The sequence below is a fragment of the Myotis daubentonii genome, chromosome 7, assembly GCF_963259705.1.
Source record: "Myotis daubentonii chromosome 7, mMyoDau2.1, whole genome shotgun sequence".
Classification (NCBI taxonomy): Eukaryota; Metazoa; Chordata; class Mammalia; order Chiroptera; family Vespertilionidae; genus Myotis; species Myotis daubentonii.
The window spans coordinates 9,667,773-9,686,368 of NC_081846.1; the positions used below are offsets into that span (position 1 = coordinate 9,667,773).

The window sequence follows — 18,596 nt, forward strand, 5'->3', positions numbered from 1 at the left end:
TAGATGATGCCTCGGATCTGGAAATGACAGTTTAACATTTGCTAATAAAGCAAATAAATTTTACTTATTTTCAGAGATGAAGTATCCACGATTCTGGAATTCTTCCCAGAACTTGGCAACATTTGAATTATCGTGTAGTGATTTAGAGCCAAATCTGCTAGTTTGAGGTCTGGCTTTCCCACTAGCTCGTTGTGTGACCTTGGGCAAATTACCTAACCTTTCTATGTCTGAGTTTTCATGTCTTAAAAAAGGGGTCATTGGGTGACTTAGTGAACAAAGCATGCTTGACACATAGTGATATACTGGTGAGTGTTAGGTATTGTTTTTGTTCTTAGAAATTATGTCTTCAAATTCTCTTTCCTGCTGGACTGAACACGCTGTGAGGGCAGAGACTGCATCAGTTTCGTCTACTGTTATTTGACTGCTTTGTAAATACCTCAGATTGGCTTATCTCTCAGCTCCCCCTCCACCGCCTCCTCCTCTTTTTCCTCTTCCTTTTTGCTTGAAATTGTTATTGTTGTTGTTGTTGTTAATTTGTAAATGGAGTTGTTGAGAAAAGATTAAGATGGGTGACTACTATTCATGAGATTCTGGGTTTTATTTTAAAGCTTAAGGGAATTTGGGGAAGGAGGTGGTTGGAAAAATGGACGCGTCTGCCTTTAGGAGGTGCTGTTGATCAGGGTTATCCTAATGCCAGCAAAGGGAAAGGGGAAGGGAAAAGGCAGCGATGACATCAGCAGAAAATTAATATTAAACCTGAGGGGCCAGTATTCATTGCAGTCAGCAGAAGCCTGGTTTTCCTCCCGTGTAAATGGGAGCTTTCTTGAAACTTGGAGCCCAGAGAGGATCCTAATTCCTTTAAAACTTTGTTTTCAGGTAATTTTCCCAAGAACCACTTACTTCCAGAGGATCCGTGGCATCTGATTTGAAGGTATGTAGTTAACTACTTTCCTCTGCCGGGAGTCATACAGTCCAGCATTTCCCCCTTGCTTTCTGTCATAGAAACTTGCAAAAACTCTTGTTTTCAGCAATGGCATGATTTCTGCCTGGATTTATTAGCCTCCCCATGGAAAAATGAAAGTTTAAAAAGCCTTAGGGAGGCTTCGACACAGCCTTTTATCAGCAGGAATACGCTCGTCTCCATTCAGGAAGCGAGAGATTTAGGATCTTCAGGAAACTTCAAGGCAAATGTATAATGAGTTAGAATAAGAAGATCCCATGGATGACCCCATTTTTTTGTTGCCTTTTTCTAATAATAAAAGTAATATGTGTTTATTGCATAAGATTTGAGAAACTCACACAGGAGCCCAGAAGAAAATTTATATTTTATATAATTATACCATCGAGATATAACCACTCTTTGTTATTGATGTTTCATTTTTGCTATGTTCTCTTTCCTTTAGAAAGTAGTTTCTTCTTTCTAAATAGCCAGGTCTTGCATAGTGGATATATACCTTGTCCTTATATGATGAATAATATTACATTGAAAAATGTTGTCAATTTATTGATCCTCTTATTAGTATGAAATTTAGTGTAGAAAAGACCAGTTTATACACTGCTTATGTGGAGATATTGACTTAGTTACTTTGTGACTTTCTATATTGATCTGAGCAATCCTTGTCTAAAACCTCCCTGTATTTCTGGGGTCTAGGATTATGGTTATTCTTCCTGTGGGTTACAAACCTGTCCTGTTCTGGTTCGTAATATTACCTTGCCATCCTTGGGTTGGTAAGCACTTCAGAAATATAAACCCCCGTTGCTTTATTTCTAAACTGTGGGGCATAAATCTAAGTGCAAATTCTGCCATTTGATGGCAATGACTTAAGAGTTCTAACCAGACCCTGGCAGCTCGGCCTAGGGTAGCTCAGTTGGTAGAACGTCCAGCACCGAGGTTTCCAGTTCCATCTCCGGTCAGGGCACATACAAGAATCAACCAATGAATGCATAAACATGTGAAACAACAAGTCGATGTTTCTCTCTCTCAAGATCAATAAATAAACAATAATTTTAAAAACAAAAGAGCTCCAACCGGAAGACGAACTCCAATGGAAACTGTTGTGCTGAGTTGTCCTCCATTTCACTCGCTTCTACGGGGACATTTTGATTTCAGAGAAGTCAGGGTAAATGGGTTCCCCAAAAGCTCCCCGCAGACCTCCCAAAGGGTTCACACACAAGTGTTGGCTATTGGTTTTTGAAATAACTGCACAATCATTTTCCTGTCAGTAATGTTTAAGTTTCCAGGAAAGTCTAGTGCCCGGGAGGGAGGAGGCTGTAGGCGGGAGAGGGGCTGGGATGTGGAGGCTACCCCGTCTCTCTGTCTTTCCCAGACTGGCCATGTCATCCGGCATTCAGAGTTGGATTCCCGGTCCGGAGGATAACGGTAGGGAGAAGCTGCGCAAAAGTCTTGTGCATATTGATTCAAACCTTGAAGACCTAGAGGTGCAAAAATTGAAGTTTCTCTGCCGAGACTTCGTCCCCAACAGGAAGCTGGAGAAGGCCAGCTCGGCCTTGGATATTTTTGACCATCTCATTAACGAGGAGCGGCTGAGTGAGGAAGACCCCTTCCTCCTGGCGGAACTCCTCTACATCATGAAGCAGAACTTGCTGCTGAAGTACCTCAGCTACACCAAAGAGCAAGTGAAGGATCTGCTGCCCTCCCGGAAGCAGGTCTCCCCGTTCAGGTGAGGAGGGGACTGCCATCAGGCAGAATGGGTGTCCAGTTAGGGGCCATTCAGGCCACTGGGCCTCAGAAGGAGACTGGGGTTTCCTCAAAGATCTCACTAATATGTGGAATGTAATGAACCAAATACACTGATGATCAAAAATAGATCCAGAGACATAGAAGCATGAACCTCAGAGGGAAGGGGGTGGGGGTGGGGGGAGAGAACAACCAAAGAACTTGTATGTATGGATGCATAACCCGTGGACACAGACAATGGGGTGGTGAGGGCCTAAGGTGCAGGGGACGGGAGCGGGCTGGAAAAGGTTAATGGGGGAAAAAGAAGGGCCTATGTCAGTGATGGCGAACCTTCTGAGCTCGGCGTGTCAGCATTTTGAAAAACCCTAACTTAACTCTGGTGCCGTGTCACATATAGAAATTTTTTGATCTTTGCAATCATAGTAAAACAAAGACTTATATTTTTGTTATTTATTTTATATAGTTAAATGCCATTTAACAAAGAAAAATCAACCAAAAAAATGAGTTCGCGTGTCACCTCTGACACGTGTGTCATAGGTTCGCCATCACTGGCCTATGTAATACTTTCAACAATAAAGATTAAAAAAAAGAAGAAGAAGAAAGAAAGGAGACTGGGATTAAGATCTCTTGGGTCTCTTTCTTATCGACCTCCTTGGGTGTCTCTGATCTAGCAACACTAGGAGATTTCTCAGCTCTAGGTACCATTGAGGTGAAACGCTGGGATTCTCGGGCCTGGCAGTGGCTTCCCTCAGCTTCGTATCTCACTGCCACGGGAAGCCCACCCCAGCACAGCAGGCCCATGCGTTCCTCCTTCCCAGTCTGCAGGCACTCAGACAGTCCTCTCTTCTGGGTGTGTCTGCCTATATTCAGTGATTTGAGAAGGAAAGAATGCATACTAAGCAGAGTGAAATGCCTCTGTGTGAGGGAGGGATGTCATTTATGGCGTGTCTGGTTACACGTTTTGGGTGAGAGAGGTAAAATACAGACATCAGGCCTGTCAAGGTCAGACCATAGACACCACTGTTTTACATGGTCCCCGGACATAGCTGCAGAGACCCTCACCAGGAGGAGCCTTCGAAGTGCGGTTTTATCAAATTGCCTGGGTGATTACGTCCTTCAGGCTTTAACATTCGGACTGGCTCCCAGAACCTGAGCTACCCTCGCTCGGCTCCGTGAGGGAATGCTGGAAATCTGCTGTTCAACGACGGAGGGCTGGTCTCTGGCGTGCAGAGGCATCAGTGTGTGAGCGAAAGAAATGTTCAGCTTTCCTGGTGATTCACTATATGACTACCCAGAAGTCGGGGTATTGTCCTTTCTCTTTCAAGAGTGGACTTGACATGGCCGGGCATCAGGTTCTCTGTGACAAGGGCCTGTAGAACAACCCAGAATTCCTCCAGTGGAGTTGGGAGTCGGAAGGCCAAAATCGTGTTCTGTGCTTTCCTGGCACTGGACTTGGAACCAGAAGGCCTGTCCCTACTGTTTACTGTGTTATCATAATGTAAGAGGCCACTTTGAAGCTCAGAGTTTTAGTTTTTGAATCTATAAGGAGGGATTAATCACAGGGCTGTGGTCATGTACCCGAGAGAGAACATTTGTAGATGCACTCGATTCACCGTGCTGTCCTCTGCACGTGAGAGGCTTCATTTGACTCTTTGGGTGTGTGTCTTAGAAACCTGCTCTTTGAACTGTCAGAAGACATCGACTCAGAGAGCTTGAAGGGCATGATCTTCATTCTGAAGGACTCCTTGCCGAAAGTCGAGACGCCGGTGAGTGGGTCACACAGAGGGGGGTCTCTGTGAGCATCGCTCTAATCTGCGTTTGGGAAGATTCTGGGGAGGGTTTTCAAGATGGTGTAGTTTTTGCGGGAGACCATATCATCAAAGGTTAGGAATATCGACGTTGGTGTCGAACGGGCCTGGATTCTAGTGCTGGTTCTGCGACCAATTTCTCCATATGTGAGGCTATGATCAAAGATTTCTGCGTCTCCATTTTCTCGTGTACCATGCCAGCTCCTTCCAGCACTGTTGAGGGGATTCAAGAAAATAATGTGCACGAGGCATGAGCATAGGGCCCGTATTTGACAAACAGTAACCGTGCAGTAAGTGATTAACTGCTACTGACATCCACTATGTTTTATGATACAGAAATAAATGTTCAGGGCACAGCCAAGAAACGAGGAGGTGGGAAATAAAGGCAGAGCGGGACTCATCGCTCGTCACCTACACTAATCGAGGTGTCTGAGGGAACCGGGTGTCCTTTCCCGTGGACTTCACAGGTCTCCCATGTAAGGTTTCTGTGGAAATCAAATGAAACAGTTTGAAGATCTGCTTTGCAAAGAGCTATGTAGGTGCTTTGAACTAATAGTAATGCTTTTAATGTTAATATAATGCTCTTTGCTAATATTCTTACTGTATTGGCCATATTTGCTAATATTCTTGCTATATTGGCGGGGCGGTAGTTGCGTGTCTCTCTTCTGGGGCTCAATACTTTATATTTTCTCTTTTGACTCCAATAGCAGCTTGTGGCAAGAAGTTAGTTGATTTCTGAAGGGACCAGTTTTCAAAGTTTACCCTGTAACATGACTTTGTGTTATTTACCTGCTCCTTTAATTAGATTCTAAGTTGTATAATATTTCATAACATACAAAAATACACGTGGCATATGGAAGTTATGAAATGTAGCCCTAAGCGAACAGCCATAAATTCCCCCATTCAACTTATGAATGAGAACCTCACCAATTCTCTGAGCCTTCATGTGCAGCCACCGTGTCACATTCTCTCTGAGCAACTGATATTAAATAACTTAAAAAAATAACCAAGGATTGGGAAGCTGTGATACATGTGGTAGGTCAAATGAACACCATGTTAGTAATTCATTAAATGGTGTGAGACCTATAGACCTGAGCAGGTTATGTCTCTGTTTTGGCCATAATCTTTGAGTCCTTTTTTTCCCTTTTCAGAGCCCTCAGGGACTTAAGCCTTTTGTGTCCTTAGATTGGTTATCTCTAGAGCAGCGGTTCTCAACTTGTGGGTCGCAACCCCTTTGGCGGTCGAACGACCCTTTCACAGGAGTCGCCTAAGATCTTCCTGCATATCAGATATTTACATTACGATTCGTAACAGTAGCAACGTTACAGTTATGAAGTAGCAACGAAAATAATTTTATGGTTGGGTCACAATATGAGGAACTGTATTTAAAGGGCCAGAAGGTTGAGAACCACTGCTCTAGAGGTCCTTTTCTCCCACAGATTGGTTGTGAGTTTCTTGGGGGTGGGGCTGAGCCTACTCATCACAGAACCTTGTGATGCAATCTACCTCTTTCTCTTTCCTTTTGGAAAAAAAAAAAAAAAAGAGCCTGAACTTTCTGTTTATGTGATTTTACAATGAATAACTCGGGGAATTGGCAGGATAAACTAAACCTCCATGATGGGGGGTGCAAAGATATATTTATGATATTCTCGTTGTTGCCCCTTGTCAGAATTTTCTTCCTTAGATAGCCCTGGAAGTTTTGATAGCTTCCTGTTATTGTGTTATTTTTTTTACACTTTTTTGTTGTTGTTTTGTTGTTACCTGAGGACATTTTTTTCCATTGATTTTTAGAGAGAGTGGACACAGAGAGAGAAACTTCGATGTAAGAGAGAAACATCGATTGGTTGCCTCCAGCACACACCCTGATGGGTGGGAGGTGGGGGGTAGGGGGTAGGGGCAGGAATCGAGCCTACAACCGAGGTATGTGCCCTTGACTGGAATCGAACCTGAGACCCTTCAGTCTGTGGGCCAATGCTCTAACCATCGAGCCAAACTGGCTAGGGCTTTTCTTTCTTTTCTTGAAAAACATGCACCAAAATATAAGTACAGTAAAATGACACAAAACAAACATACATGAATGAATTATTATAAGGCTAATTTCCTTGAAATCACTACCTAGGTTAAGAAATTGAACTTTGCTAGCCCTTCCAGAAACCCCTCCATGTGCCCCATCCCAATCACAGCCCCTTCCCCTCCTCTAGAAGCATCCACTGTCCTGGCTTTTATAGTAACCAGGGTCCTATGTCTCTTTATGGTTGTATCATCTACCTGTGCATCTCTAGCCCTCAATTTAGTCTTGTCCAGTTTTTTTCTTTGAAGTGTCCTTTAATCTATAGGTTAAACTCCCCTCCCACAATCCCTTTCTTTTGTTTAAAATGTGTTGACGACCCCGAGGACAATTGGCCCATGGAATTTCCCCTCGTCTAGGTTTTGCTAATGTGTGTGCTTGGTGCAGTGCAGCAAGCTCTTCTATCTTCTGCTTTTCCTGAAAATTGGCAACTGAATGCAGAGGCTTCGACAGACTCAGGTTAGAATCAGGGGTGGGCAAACTTTTTGACTCGAGGGCCACAATGGGTTCTTAAACTGGACCGGAGGGCCGGAACAAAAACATGGATGGAGTGTTTGTGTGAACTAATATAAGTTCAAAGTAAACATCATTACATAAAAGGGTACGGTCTTTTTTTTTTTTTTAGTTTTATTCATTTCAAAGGGCCGGATCCTGCCTGCGGGCCGTAGTTTGCCCACGGCTGTTAGATCCTTTTGACAAGAACATAGTGGTCTTTTGTTGCATCCTTTCATTGGGAGGAACAGAAATCTTGGTTTTCTCTCTCTTTTTTTTACTCCTCACCTGAGGACATGTTTCCATTGATTTGGGGGAGAGAGAGAGAGAGAGAGAGAGAGAGAGAGAGACAACAACACTTTGATGTGAGAGAGAAACACTGATTGGCTGCCTCCTGTATGCGCCCCCCCGCCGCCTGGAGACTGAACCTGCAACCTGGGTGTGCGCCGGGACCAAATCGAACCTGCCACCTTTGTGTACAGGACAGCGCTCCAACCAGCCGATCCACACTGGCCAGGGTCTCTCTTTTTTGATATTAGCAACTATTGATATTTAACGGTTTTATATATTGACTCTTTGGGGGTCGCAAATGGGATTTTTGAATTCTGTAATTTGTTTCCCCCTTGTCCATTTGGTTGCCTGGAGATACAGTTTATATATAAATCCTAGATTCTCTTACTTACCCAGTGTTTACGATGACTGACTGGTTCCCTGTCATTCTCTGAACGTGACCCATTACAAAAAACCAGTGTGAATTCATAGATTGAAACATATTTGATGGGTTTCAGTCTATTGCAATTATTACCCTCATTGAAGTTCACATTGTCCCATTTTTGCCCAGTGGTAACCTCTTCAAGTTGGCTCCTGTGTCATTTTTACATGAATTCAGTGTGATTATTTACAACAGTTGAAAATTTACTTTGCAGGTACTATACCTATTATCTTCCCCCCCCCCCCTTTTTTTTTGGTTGCAATATATCTACATTGTTAGAGTACATGGCCACATGTGTATATACTACACAATCTTTAACATTTTTATTTATTTTATGTTTATACTTTCTTTTAGTCTTCATTTAGTTCTCTTTCTACAATTAAATATATATGTGTGGAAACCTAGAATACCCTACAAAGGTCATTTTTGTACCACTGGCCGGTAAAGAATTTATTTCTCAGATCGAATTTTTTGCAATTGCCATTGCAGGTAATGTAGCCTTATTAAGTCCTGGTATGGAAACTCACCAGCACTTACTAGACTGCATCATATACACACACGCCAATGAACTCATCCTCATCCTTATGTTACTGCTCTACTTCCTTCTTCTCTCTACTGCCACACACCCTTCCTCCACTCACTCAATTCTCGATCACATTCCATGCATTCCAGTGTGGCTGCAGCTTTCATCACTCCAGCCATACTATTCCTGCTGAAGTCACCACACAAGCCCACATAAGCGGATTTTTAGTTTCTCATCATTGCCCCACATGGTTTTCTTCGCCTGGAATGTCCTTTCCCATGTTGGCAGTGAAGCATTAGTCATCCTCCAAGGTGCAAGTCAAGTCTCTCCTCCCATGGGCAGCTGTGTGAAGCCTGCTGTGTCGAATAGATGATGCATTATTGAGTGGCATCAACATTTAAGTCATCTTTGACTCTTTCTTCACGTCTTCACCCACTTCCAATTGAACTTCAAAACTCACCAAATTGCAACTCAAAAATGGTCTCAAGTCCAGGGCCTCCTCTGCATTTCCACCACCAGGTCTTGATCAACTCTTCACCAGAGTATTTAGCCTTTCTGCCAATACTTTCTCTCGAATCCATTCCTTCTCCAACCTATTCCAAAGTCTCCTATTTATAAACAAATCTATTCATGTTACTGTTCTTAAAAACTACTATTGTTACCCCTTGGGCCATGGGACACTTGCCCAAGCTTCTACATGGTGTGTGTGTTCTTTCACCGTCTCTTATCAGCCCATTGCTCCAGCCATGACCTGGTTCTCACCCGTGGTTTGTGCTCAAAGCCTTCTTTTCAATATCCTGCACACACTGCCCCTTTTCGACTGTTCAACCATTCATCATGTCTAGAGACCTCTTCCCCAGATCCCACTCTGCTAATAGTGTTCACTTTCTGAATATTTTCTCTTTTCTGGGGGCTCCAGTATAATTTTGTTCATATATACTTTCTTTCAGAAGCAGCTTAATACATTGAGAAGCCCTAATCATTGAAAAGATTTGGTGGCTTCTATCCCCTATGTAATTCAGTATTAAAATAATACTAGCCAATTTGAGCTTTTCCCAGGAGTACTTATGAGATTTTTCTTTTAAAATACCAAATATAACATTCTTTCAAAAACATTTTATGCTCATTTCCTTGGTGCCTTTGTTTTGCTGCTGAGTTAAAGGTAGTACAGCTCAATGGTTAATGAAGGAGACTTCACTGCCACTTACTGGCTCTGTGACCTTGGACAAGTTGTCGACTCTGTGCTTCAGCTGTTTCATTTTTAAAAAATATATTTTATCGATTTTTTACAGAGAGGAAGGGAGAGGGATAGAGAGTTAGAAACATCGATGAGAGAGAAACATTGATCAGCTGCCCCCTACACACTCCCCACTGAGGATGTGCCCGCAACCAAGGTACATGCCCTTGACCGGAATCGAACCTGGGACCCTTGAGTCTGCAGGCCGACGCTCTATCCGCTGAGCCAAACCGGTCAGGGCCAGCTGTTTCATTTTTAAAATGGAGATTGTAGTAGTATCTACCTCACTGAGTTGTTTTTGAGGTTAATATATGGTAGGCACTGAATGGCATGTAGTATTCAAGATGTCTCAGAAAATGTATACACACTTTGAATAGTTATAAAGGCAGTGTTTATTAAGATACATTTCATTTTCAAAATGCAATTGAAATTAAAGACATGATGTGTATACATTTTGGGGGGAGACACCATATATACTAGTATACTGGCTTTTGATATGAATACAGATTGTATAGAGATTGACTTGGTCATACCTCATCCCCCACACTATTGAACTACTCTGGGATAAACAACCTACGTTATTCATCCATGCAAAACCTGGTGCCTCATGGCCACGTAGGCAGTGTTGAATGAATGAATGGATAATCAGTAGGCAAGTAAATGTGACTCCATTAATTCTCTTGCAGACCTCTCTAAGTTTCCTGGAACATCTGGAGAAACAAGCTAAAATAGATGCAGATAATCTGATCTTACTGGAGGATCTCTGCAACACTTTTGCACCTCATCTTATGAGAAAGATAGAAAAATATAAAAGAGAGAAAGGTAACTAACTCATGCTTACTTGCTTGCATCAGACCATGGGAATTCTTAAATTAACTGGTCACGTGTGATGTTATCAGTCTGATAATATTCTCTGGGAAAGCCAGAACTCTCCTGAGCTTGTGTATTCAACTCATTGATTGAGTGCATACTTTGTGCTAGACACAGTTTTAGAAGCTCCTCTTGGGAACTTGTATTCTAGTCGGAGGAAAGTACTTTTAGACAAATATCTTCTTCTTATTCTTATGTGGGAGTGAGAGTACAGGAAATCAGTTAGAATGAAATAACGAAAAAGGAGGCAGGATAGCACAGGGAGTATGCTATGGAGTCAGATTGCCAGGACACCATTTATTAGTGGTGCTGCGGCCCCTGCCTTAGCATTTTTAGGCCTCACTTTCCCTATCTATAAAATGAGGTAATGATAGTACTCGCCTCATGGTTTTTCTTGTAGATATGAGTTTTATTGTATTTTAATTAATTTATTGTTAATCCTCATCCGAGGATATTTTCCCATTGATTTTTAGAGAGAGTGAAGGGAGGGGGAGAGACAGAGATAGAGAGAAACATCGATGTGAGAGAGACACATTGATTGGTTACCTCCCGCATATGCCCCTACCAGGTCCGGCGATTGAGCCTGTAACCCAGGTACTTGCCCTTGATGGGGAATCAAACCCAGGACCCTTCAGTCTGAGGGCTGACACTCTACCCACTGAGCCAAACCGGCTAGGACTTGAAGCTATGCATTTTCTAATTCCTATGAAATGCTTGTCTGGCACAGAATAAAGCATTCAATACATGTTTGTTGGAGAGGAGAGTCATGAAAACTTTCCTATGGTACTCTCAGAAATTACTATCAGAGAAGAAATTTATTATTCTACTTTTCTATTTTGTATAGGTAGGATTGCTTTGGTATAGAGGCAATAGCACAGGGCAGAAATCAAACCTGGCTGCCTCACCGTGTATCAACTTGTGAAAAATTGTGTTTCTCTGGGTCTATTTCTCCACTGTTAAACAAGAGCTACAGATAAAAACTCCTGAGTATATTTAGGAAGCCTCTATGCCACACCCATATTTACTTAGGTGAATCAATCTAGTGTGCAAATTTCTGTTGTTGAAAATGAAACTAGTCAAAAGGAAACTCCTCTCTAAGAATTCTCTAAATACAAGATGAACTTTGGAACAAAATATATTGTTGTTAAAATGATAGACTCTCAAACCACAACTACAACAATGAATGAATGTATAATTTAAGTAAAAGTTATGAAGAAAAAAATGCAGGTCTTCTAACCAGCAGAGTATCAAGTGAGAAATAAAAAGCAGGAAGTTGATATCGAAAGTATATTTGGAATCCTCGTCTGAACTCTGAGGTTTTGTTTTCCGATCACATTGCCATTTTCTTGTCATGTACCCGACACGAGGTAAACACAGGGCAGGTGGGCAGAACTCTAGTTTTCATGTAGTAAGTGCCTCCCTGAGTCTTGTGGGCTGAGCTTTAGATCAGAAGAATTCTAATTTTGACTTTTCTTTTTCACAACCTACCTGCTGTGTGGCCTCCTTTGGGTGTTGAAAGAAAAACTCGTGTTTTCTTCTACTAGCCCACCAGCACCCCAGGAACACCTCTGACCCCAGCTGTGTGGGGTTTTCCAGACCCAACAATTCTCTGTGGACACCAACTGTGTGTCCTACATTTGAATCACTTTTGACACGAACCAGAGTTAGCACAGACCCTAACTCCATTAGTGAAGGTCTCAGGCCCCCAAGACTGCCCTCCCTTCAGATGCCAATTACAAGTAGTGGGTCCCCAGAGTACGAACAGCATCTGTCCGATTTGGGTACAAGCCGGTGGGTCTCATGATCCCCTCCTCAGGTTCAATAATTGGCTAGAATGGCTCCAGGACTCTGGAAACCTGAGTCCTTGCTAGATGACTGGATTATTAGGAAAAGAAACAGCCAAGCAGAAGAGATGTATAGGGTGAGGCGGGGGAAGGACCATGGAGCTCCCAGGCTCTCTGGGGGCAGTTCACCCTCCCCATACCTCCACGTTCACCAACCTGGAAGCCCTGTCCCATTTGTATCTGATTAGGACAGAAGCTCTGCTTAAGAACCGCCAAGAGATCTTCCTCAGTTTTCTTGAGACTTGGTGTGACTTAGTATTTTAAAATTATTATTAAAATATGTGTAATAATTATAATAAAAATTAAAATTGAATAATGACAACAATACAGAGTATAGAAGGTAAAAGTCTCTCTTTTCTCCTTCCTCCACTGACAGCCCATACCCCAGAGATAACCACTGTTTGGAGTATGTTTTTGTAGCCTTTCTTTTTTTTAAATTTAATTTAATTTACATTTTAAAAATATATTTTTTATTGTTGATAGCATTACAGATATCTCCCATTTCCCCCCTCTTTACCCACTTCCTCCTAGCCCCTCCCCACCCCCTAAGTCAGTGATGGCGAACCTATGACATGCATGTCAGAGGTGACACGCAAACTCATTTTTTTGGTTGATTTTTCTTTGTTAAATGGCATTTAAATATATAAAATAAATATCAAAAATGTAAATCTTTGTTTTACTATGGTTGCAAAGATCAAAAAATTTCTATATGTGACACGGCACCAGAGTTAAGTTAGGGTTTTTCAAAATGCTGACCCGCCGAGCTCAAAAGGTTCGCCATCACTGCCCTAGGTGTTCACCACCCTATTGCCCGTGTCCATAGGCTATGCATATAAGTATATAAGTTCTTTGGTTTATCTCTTCTCATCCCCCCACCCCACATTGAGGTATGTCAGTCTGTTCTCTGTCTCCATGCTTTGGGTCCTATTTTGTTGGTCAATTAATTTTTTTCATTAGATTCCTCATGTAGCCTTTCTTCTTTATAGAGACAATTGTGTGTGTGTGTGTGTGTGTGTGTATGTGTGTGAAGATTAATATATATTTAAATAAGATCATGCTAATCATATTCCATACTTTACTTTATTCTTACCCAATATATCTGACATTTTCCCATAGCTCATTCTTATTAATGGTTCCACAGAAAATACATTTGATGTACATATCATATTTATTTAATTACCACTTTATAAAGCTGTGGTACATTTACACAATGGAATACTACACAGCTGTAAAAAAGAAGGAAATCTTACCCTTTTTGACAGCATGGATGGACCAGGAGAGTGTGATCTTAAGCCAGTCAGAGAAAGACAAATACAATATGATCTCACTAAAACGTGGAATCTAATGAACAAAACAAACTGATGAACAAAATGGATACATGGAATAGACTGGCTGGTGCCCGAGGGAGGGGGCTAGGAGTGACTGTATAAAGAGTGAAGGGATTAGCTAAAGAACATATATGCATGGACATGGACAACAGTGTGGTGAAGGCCAAGGGAGGGGCAGCGGAGGGGTGGAGGTGGGCAAAGGGCGGGAAAGGGGGACACCTGCAACAATGTCAACATTAAAAATGTTTAATAAAAAATGTATTAAAAACTAAACATTGACCTAACAAAAAGGATTTTCTTTTTTTCTCTTTCTTCTTTACCCTTCCTTATTTCTTTCTTTCCTTCCTTTTCTTTCCTTTCTTGTTCTTTTCTTTCCTGTTTTTCTTTTCTTTTTTCTTCTTTTTCTTTTAGTTATTATAGTCCGAGTTCTGGCTTTGATGCTGAGGCAATGCTTTTTGTAATCTCTAGATGGCAATTATCTGATGTTGTAAGCACCATATGTTTAGAAATGGTATCTGGTAAAGTATACAGTAAATTTTAAGAACTAACAAAATTATTAAAATAATAAAAACAAAAAACAATAAGAAATAAAATAATACCAGGACTGAAAATAAAATGGTAAATAAAAATAATTTATAAGTTCACTTTTTCTTCTGAGTATATATATGTAGATCTCTTTAAGCAAATGGCATTACAAATTTATAGGTTTCTGTAAAATAATTTCTTTTGCTGATTGGTTACCTTGAACTGCTGCTGGTCAGATTGTTGTTTTCCCATCTGTGATTCTATTTGCTGCCTCCTAGGTAGTAACATTTCCTTAGATCAGGAAAGTGAATCATTGCCTTAAGGAGAGGGAGAAATAACTTTTTTTTACTCTGTCTAGAGTAAATGTCAGCCTTGTTTAGAATATTCAAGTACAAAAAATAAAAAATTTTATACCTATGACTGTTAAGAAAAAGTTCATTGTTCTGAGAATACTACTAAGTCACTGAATTAAAATATCCCTTGAGATGTGAATTACCTGAAATTTCATATCTTTAATATTCAAATGTTCATGGTTATTTTCTTAGAAATATTTTATAAATTTATATTAGAAAGAGGAAGGGAGGGGTGGTGAGGGATGGAGGGAGAGAGAGAGAAATATCCATGTGAGAGAGAAACATCTCTCACTCACCCCGACCAGGGATCAAACCCACAACCTGGGTATGTGCCCTGACGGGGAATCGAACCCTCTGCCTTTTGGTGTATGTTCCAACCAACTGAGCCACACTGGCCATGGAAAGAAATACTTTTAATAAGATGATTCAATCTTATTATTTTTTACTCTGGAATACAGAGTTTTAAGCAGCAAATATGTAATACATCCTAGTGAAAATACTGTGATAACACCTAAGTTCAAAGGCACTTATCACTAGAAAAAAGGTGTATATACGTGGATGTTTTTACTTTTAAACATATTTTGTCTCATCACAATAATACATGAACCACAATAAGGCATACTGAAGCATGGAAGACCATCATCTATAATAATAAAAGCATAATATGCTAATTAGACCAGATGCCCTTCCGCACGACTTTCCGGATGAAGCCAGGGCTGTGAGGGAAGCCTGGGTCCTGAGTGCTAGAGGGAAGCTGGTGCCGGCAGACAGGGGAAGGAAGGCCTACTCTTGCACGAATTTCGTGCATCGGGCCTCTAGTGTTATATAAACTTTGATACAAAAACTTAGGATCATGTTATAAATTAGATAATCATGTCAAAAATGTAAAAGTCCTATAAGCTTGAAAGGTTAGAGCTTCAGGTACATAATACATTTTAAAATATAGTCCCCCAGTTTTCCTATTGGTTGAAATAGGATTCCAGGAAAGCTTTGTAAGGGCTTGTCCTGATGGCAGAAACATAATGTCGGCAGGCGATGCAGAAACTTCTCCGAAAAGTGCAGCTTGCTTAAGAGGCCCCTGTGCAGAAACGGCTGCGAGGCTCTGCTTTTTTAACATCTGAGCCCAGTGAGCCACCAAGAGCCCTTCTTACTCCTCAACGTTCACACTTCCTTCAAAAGCGAAAGAAAATGTCACTCATTGAAGCCTTGGTTTTAGCAATAGTTTCACCACCTGTTGGCAATTGGTATACCTGACACCATTGCTGACCACTTACCTCATGAGCTTCATCTTAAACTCCTGTAATCCAGCATCAGAAATTGCATCCGCTTTGGCAATCACTAGTATCATGCTCACCTTGTTGTCAAGGCTCTTCATGGTTAAGAGATCAAGTGTCTTCAGAGAGTGGCCCGTTGGTGAGATGAGGCAGAAACTCGCATGGGTCTGAGAAGAGTGGTAGTTGAGGAGATGATGCTTAATCTTCAGTTCTTCTTGGAGCGAGGCCTCAAAATGAGCATCTATGCAGTCACTGTTGGTTGGTAGGTCTCTTCTTTGTTTATCTGGTCACCCAGTCCCACTGTAGTCACAATGGCCAATTGTAACCGAACATTACTTTATTGGAGTTCATATGCCTGAATTATAGGTCTAACGTGGGTAAAATTCAAGGATTCACGGTCTTCAAAATTAGTAATAATGTATCAATCAGCATTGATTTTCCAATTCCAGTCTCCTCAACACAGAGATTATTAAAACAGAAGCCTTGCTGAATGGATCTATTGACCATCTGATGAGGCAAACTCTGAAAAGCAACGTAGCCAGACATCGTTAAAAAAACAAATATTTTCTATTTTTTTTTTTTTTTTGCAGAAGCTGAGCAAAAGGAGAAAGAACTACTTTCTGCTTCAAGCATTAATCAAATCCGTCAAGCCTTACCAGCAAGTTCATCGGTATGTTGGTAAATGTTTAACCACCAGCTCTGCTCTCCACCCCAAGTCTCCAAGAAAGGGAGAGAGATAGAGACACCAATTTCCATCTGATTTCCAGTTACTAATAGGATATCAACTGTATTGCAGAATTTTAAAAATCTAACACTAGCTCTCACTAGCTGGATTGAGCTGACTCCAGGGCACTACTGTGTAGTGCTGTGCCATCTACTCTTATCTCTGGGGTCCAATCAGGGCTGGCCTCATGGGCATACAGCCTGTGCAGTCACATACAGCCCAGGCTTTTTTAATGCTTTTTTCACTGTCTTGAAATTATTTTTTAAAATATGTTTTTAAAATTTCTTTTTAATTTTAGAGAGAGAAGGAGAAGGATAGAGAGATGGAAACATTGAGAGAGAGAGAGAAACACTGATGAAAGAGAAACATCCATCTGCTGCTTCCTGTAAGCCCCCTATTGAAAATTGAGCCTGAAACCTGGTCATGTGCCCTGACCGGGAATTTAACTGTGACCTCCTGGTTCATGGGTCAATGCTCAACCGCTGAGACACCCGAGCCAGGTGAAATTCTTTGTTTTTTTTAATCCTCACCTGAGGATATGTTTTCATTGATTTTTAGAGAGAGAGGAAGAGAGAGAAAGAGAGAGAGAGAGAGAAAGAGATTGGTTGCCTCCGATATGTGCCTGGACCTCAGATCTAGCCCGCAACCTAGGTATGTGCCCTGACCGGGAATTGAACCTGTATTTATGGGCCGACTGCCAATGTTCCATCCAACTGAGCAACACTGGCCAGGGCTGTTTTGAAATTCTTAATAATGTATAGCTGTTATTTTACACTAGGACCCACAAATTAGGTAGCCGGACCTCCCCAGAGGACAAGAACGGAGTTTCTGTGGTGCCCAGCAACGGGAGGGTGGGGAGAGGGGGAGACACGGGGGAATCTGCAATCTGTTCGCCACGACGTGAGCGAGACCGTTGGTAGACAGATGACGTTCTTCCCCGGCTTTGTTTCTGTTCAGCAGACTCGGGCAGTTCTATTTTGCCAAACTCTGTAACTCTGTTGGCATCAGTGAAGTTAGCTTGGCCTTGGAAATTTTTGTTTTTGTTTGTAATTGTGGTAAAATACAAATATCATAAAATTTATCATCTTAACCATTTTTTAAAAAATATCTTTTTATTGATTTCAGAGAGAAAGGGAGTGGGGAGAGAGAGACAGAGACATCCATGATGAGAGAGAATCACCGATTGGCTGCTTCTAGCAACCCCCCACTGGGAATCAAGCCTGCACACAGGGCATGTGCCCTGACCGGAATCAAACTGTGATCTCCCAGTTTGTGGATCAACGCTCAACCACTGAGCCACAGTGGCCAGGCATATCATCTTAACCATTTTTTAAATGTACAGTTCAGTACTGTTAAGTACACATGGTTGTGTAACCTATCTCCTCTCGAACTCTTTTTATTTTGTAAAACTTAAACTTTGTAGCCACTAAACAGTAGCTTCTCATTTCCCACTCCCACCAGCTCTTGGCAAACACCATTCTACTTTCCGTCTCTATGAACTTGACTACTCTAGGTACCTCATAGACTAGTAAACGGAGTCATACAATATTTGCCTTTTTGTGACTGGCTTATTTCGTTTCGTGTATAATGTCCTCAACGTTCATCCATGTCAGAATTTTCTTCCTTTTAAAGGTTGAATACTCTGGTTTCTCTTCAGATCGCATAAATCTTTCGCCTTTTTTAAAGGTTGAGTAATCTTCCATTGTGTGCATAGCCCACACTTCGTTTATCCGCACCCACTGATGGCTACGTGGGTTGCTTCCACTTTTGGCTACTGTGAATGATGCTGCTATGACCGTAGTACAAATATCTCCTCTAGATCCTGCTTTCAGTCCTTTGGGGTGTTTATCCTGAAGTGGAATTGCTGGATCTTAGGGTCATTCTGTATTTCATCTTTTGAGGAACCACCATACTGTTTTCCACGACAGCAGCATCCTTTCTATCAATCATACACAAAGGATCCAGTTTCCCCACATCTTCGCCAGCACTTATTTTCCCGGTTTTTGACAGTAGCCATCCAAATGGGTGTGAGGTGGTATCTCGTTGTGGTTTTGATTCTCATTGCTTCGCTCATGATTAGTGATGTTGGGCATCCTTTTGTGTGCTTGTTGGCCATTTGTATATCTTCTTTGGATAAATG

The 18,596-nt window shown here is 41.5% G+C and overlaps 1 protein-coding gene and 1 pseudogene across 1 annotated transcript in view; one reads left to right on the top strand and one right to left on the bottom strand.

Annotated features, from left to right (window-relative positions):
- The first annotated feature begins 775 nt into the window (after positions 1 to 775).
- Positions 776 to 18,596, top strand: part of CASP10 (caspase 10) — a 29,998-nt gene continuing 12,177 nt past the window's right edge. The window contains exons 1-5 of the mRNA XM_059702747.1: positions 776 to 931; positions 2,328 to 2,681; positions 4,368 to 4,464; positions 10,225 to 10,360; positions 16,323 to 16,402. Of these exons, the coding sequence (XP_059558730.1) occupies positions 2,335 to 2,681; positions 4,368 to 4,464; positions 10,225 to 10,360; positions 16,323 to 16,402 (660 nt within the window). The 5' untranslated portion in view covers positions 776 to 931; positions 2,328 to 2,334. The remainder of the gene's footprint in view (positions 932 to 2,327; positions 2,682 to 4,367; positions 4,465 to 10,224; positions 10,361 to 16,322; positions 16,403 to 18,596) is intronic.
- On the bottom strand, positions 15,631 to 16,312 carry LOC132238753 (septin-10-like; annotated as a pseudogene).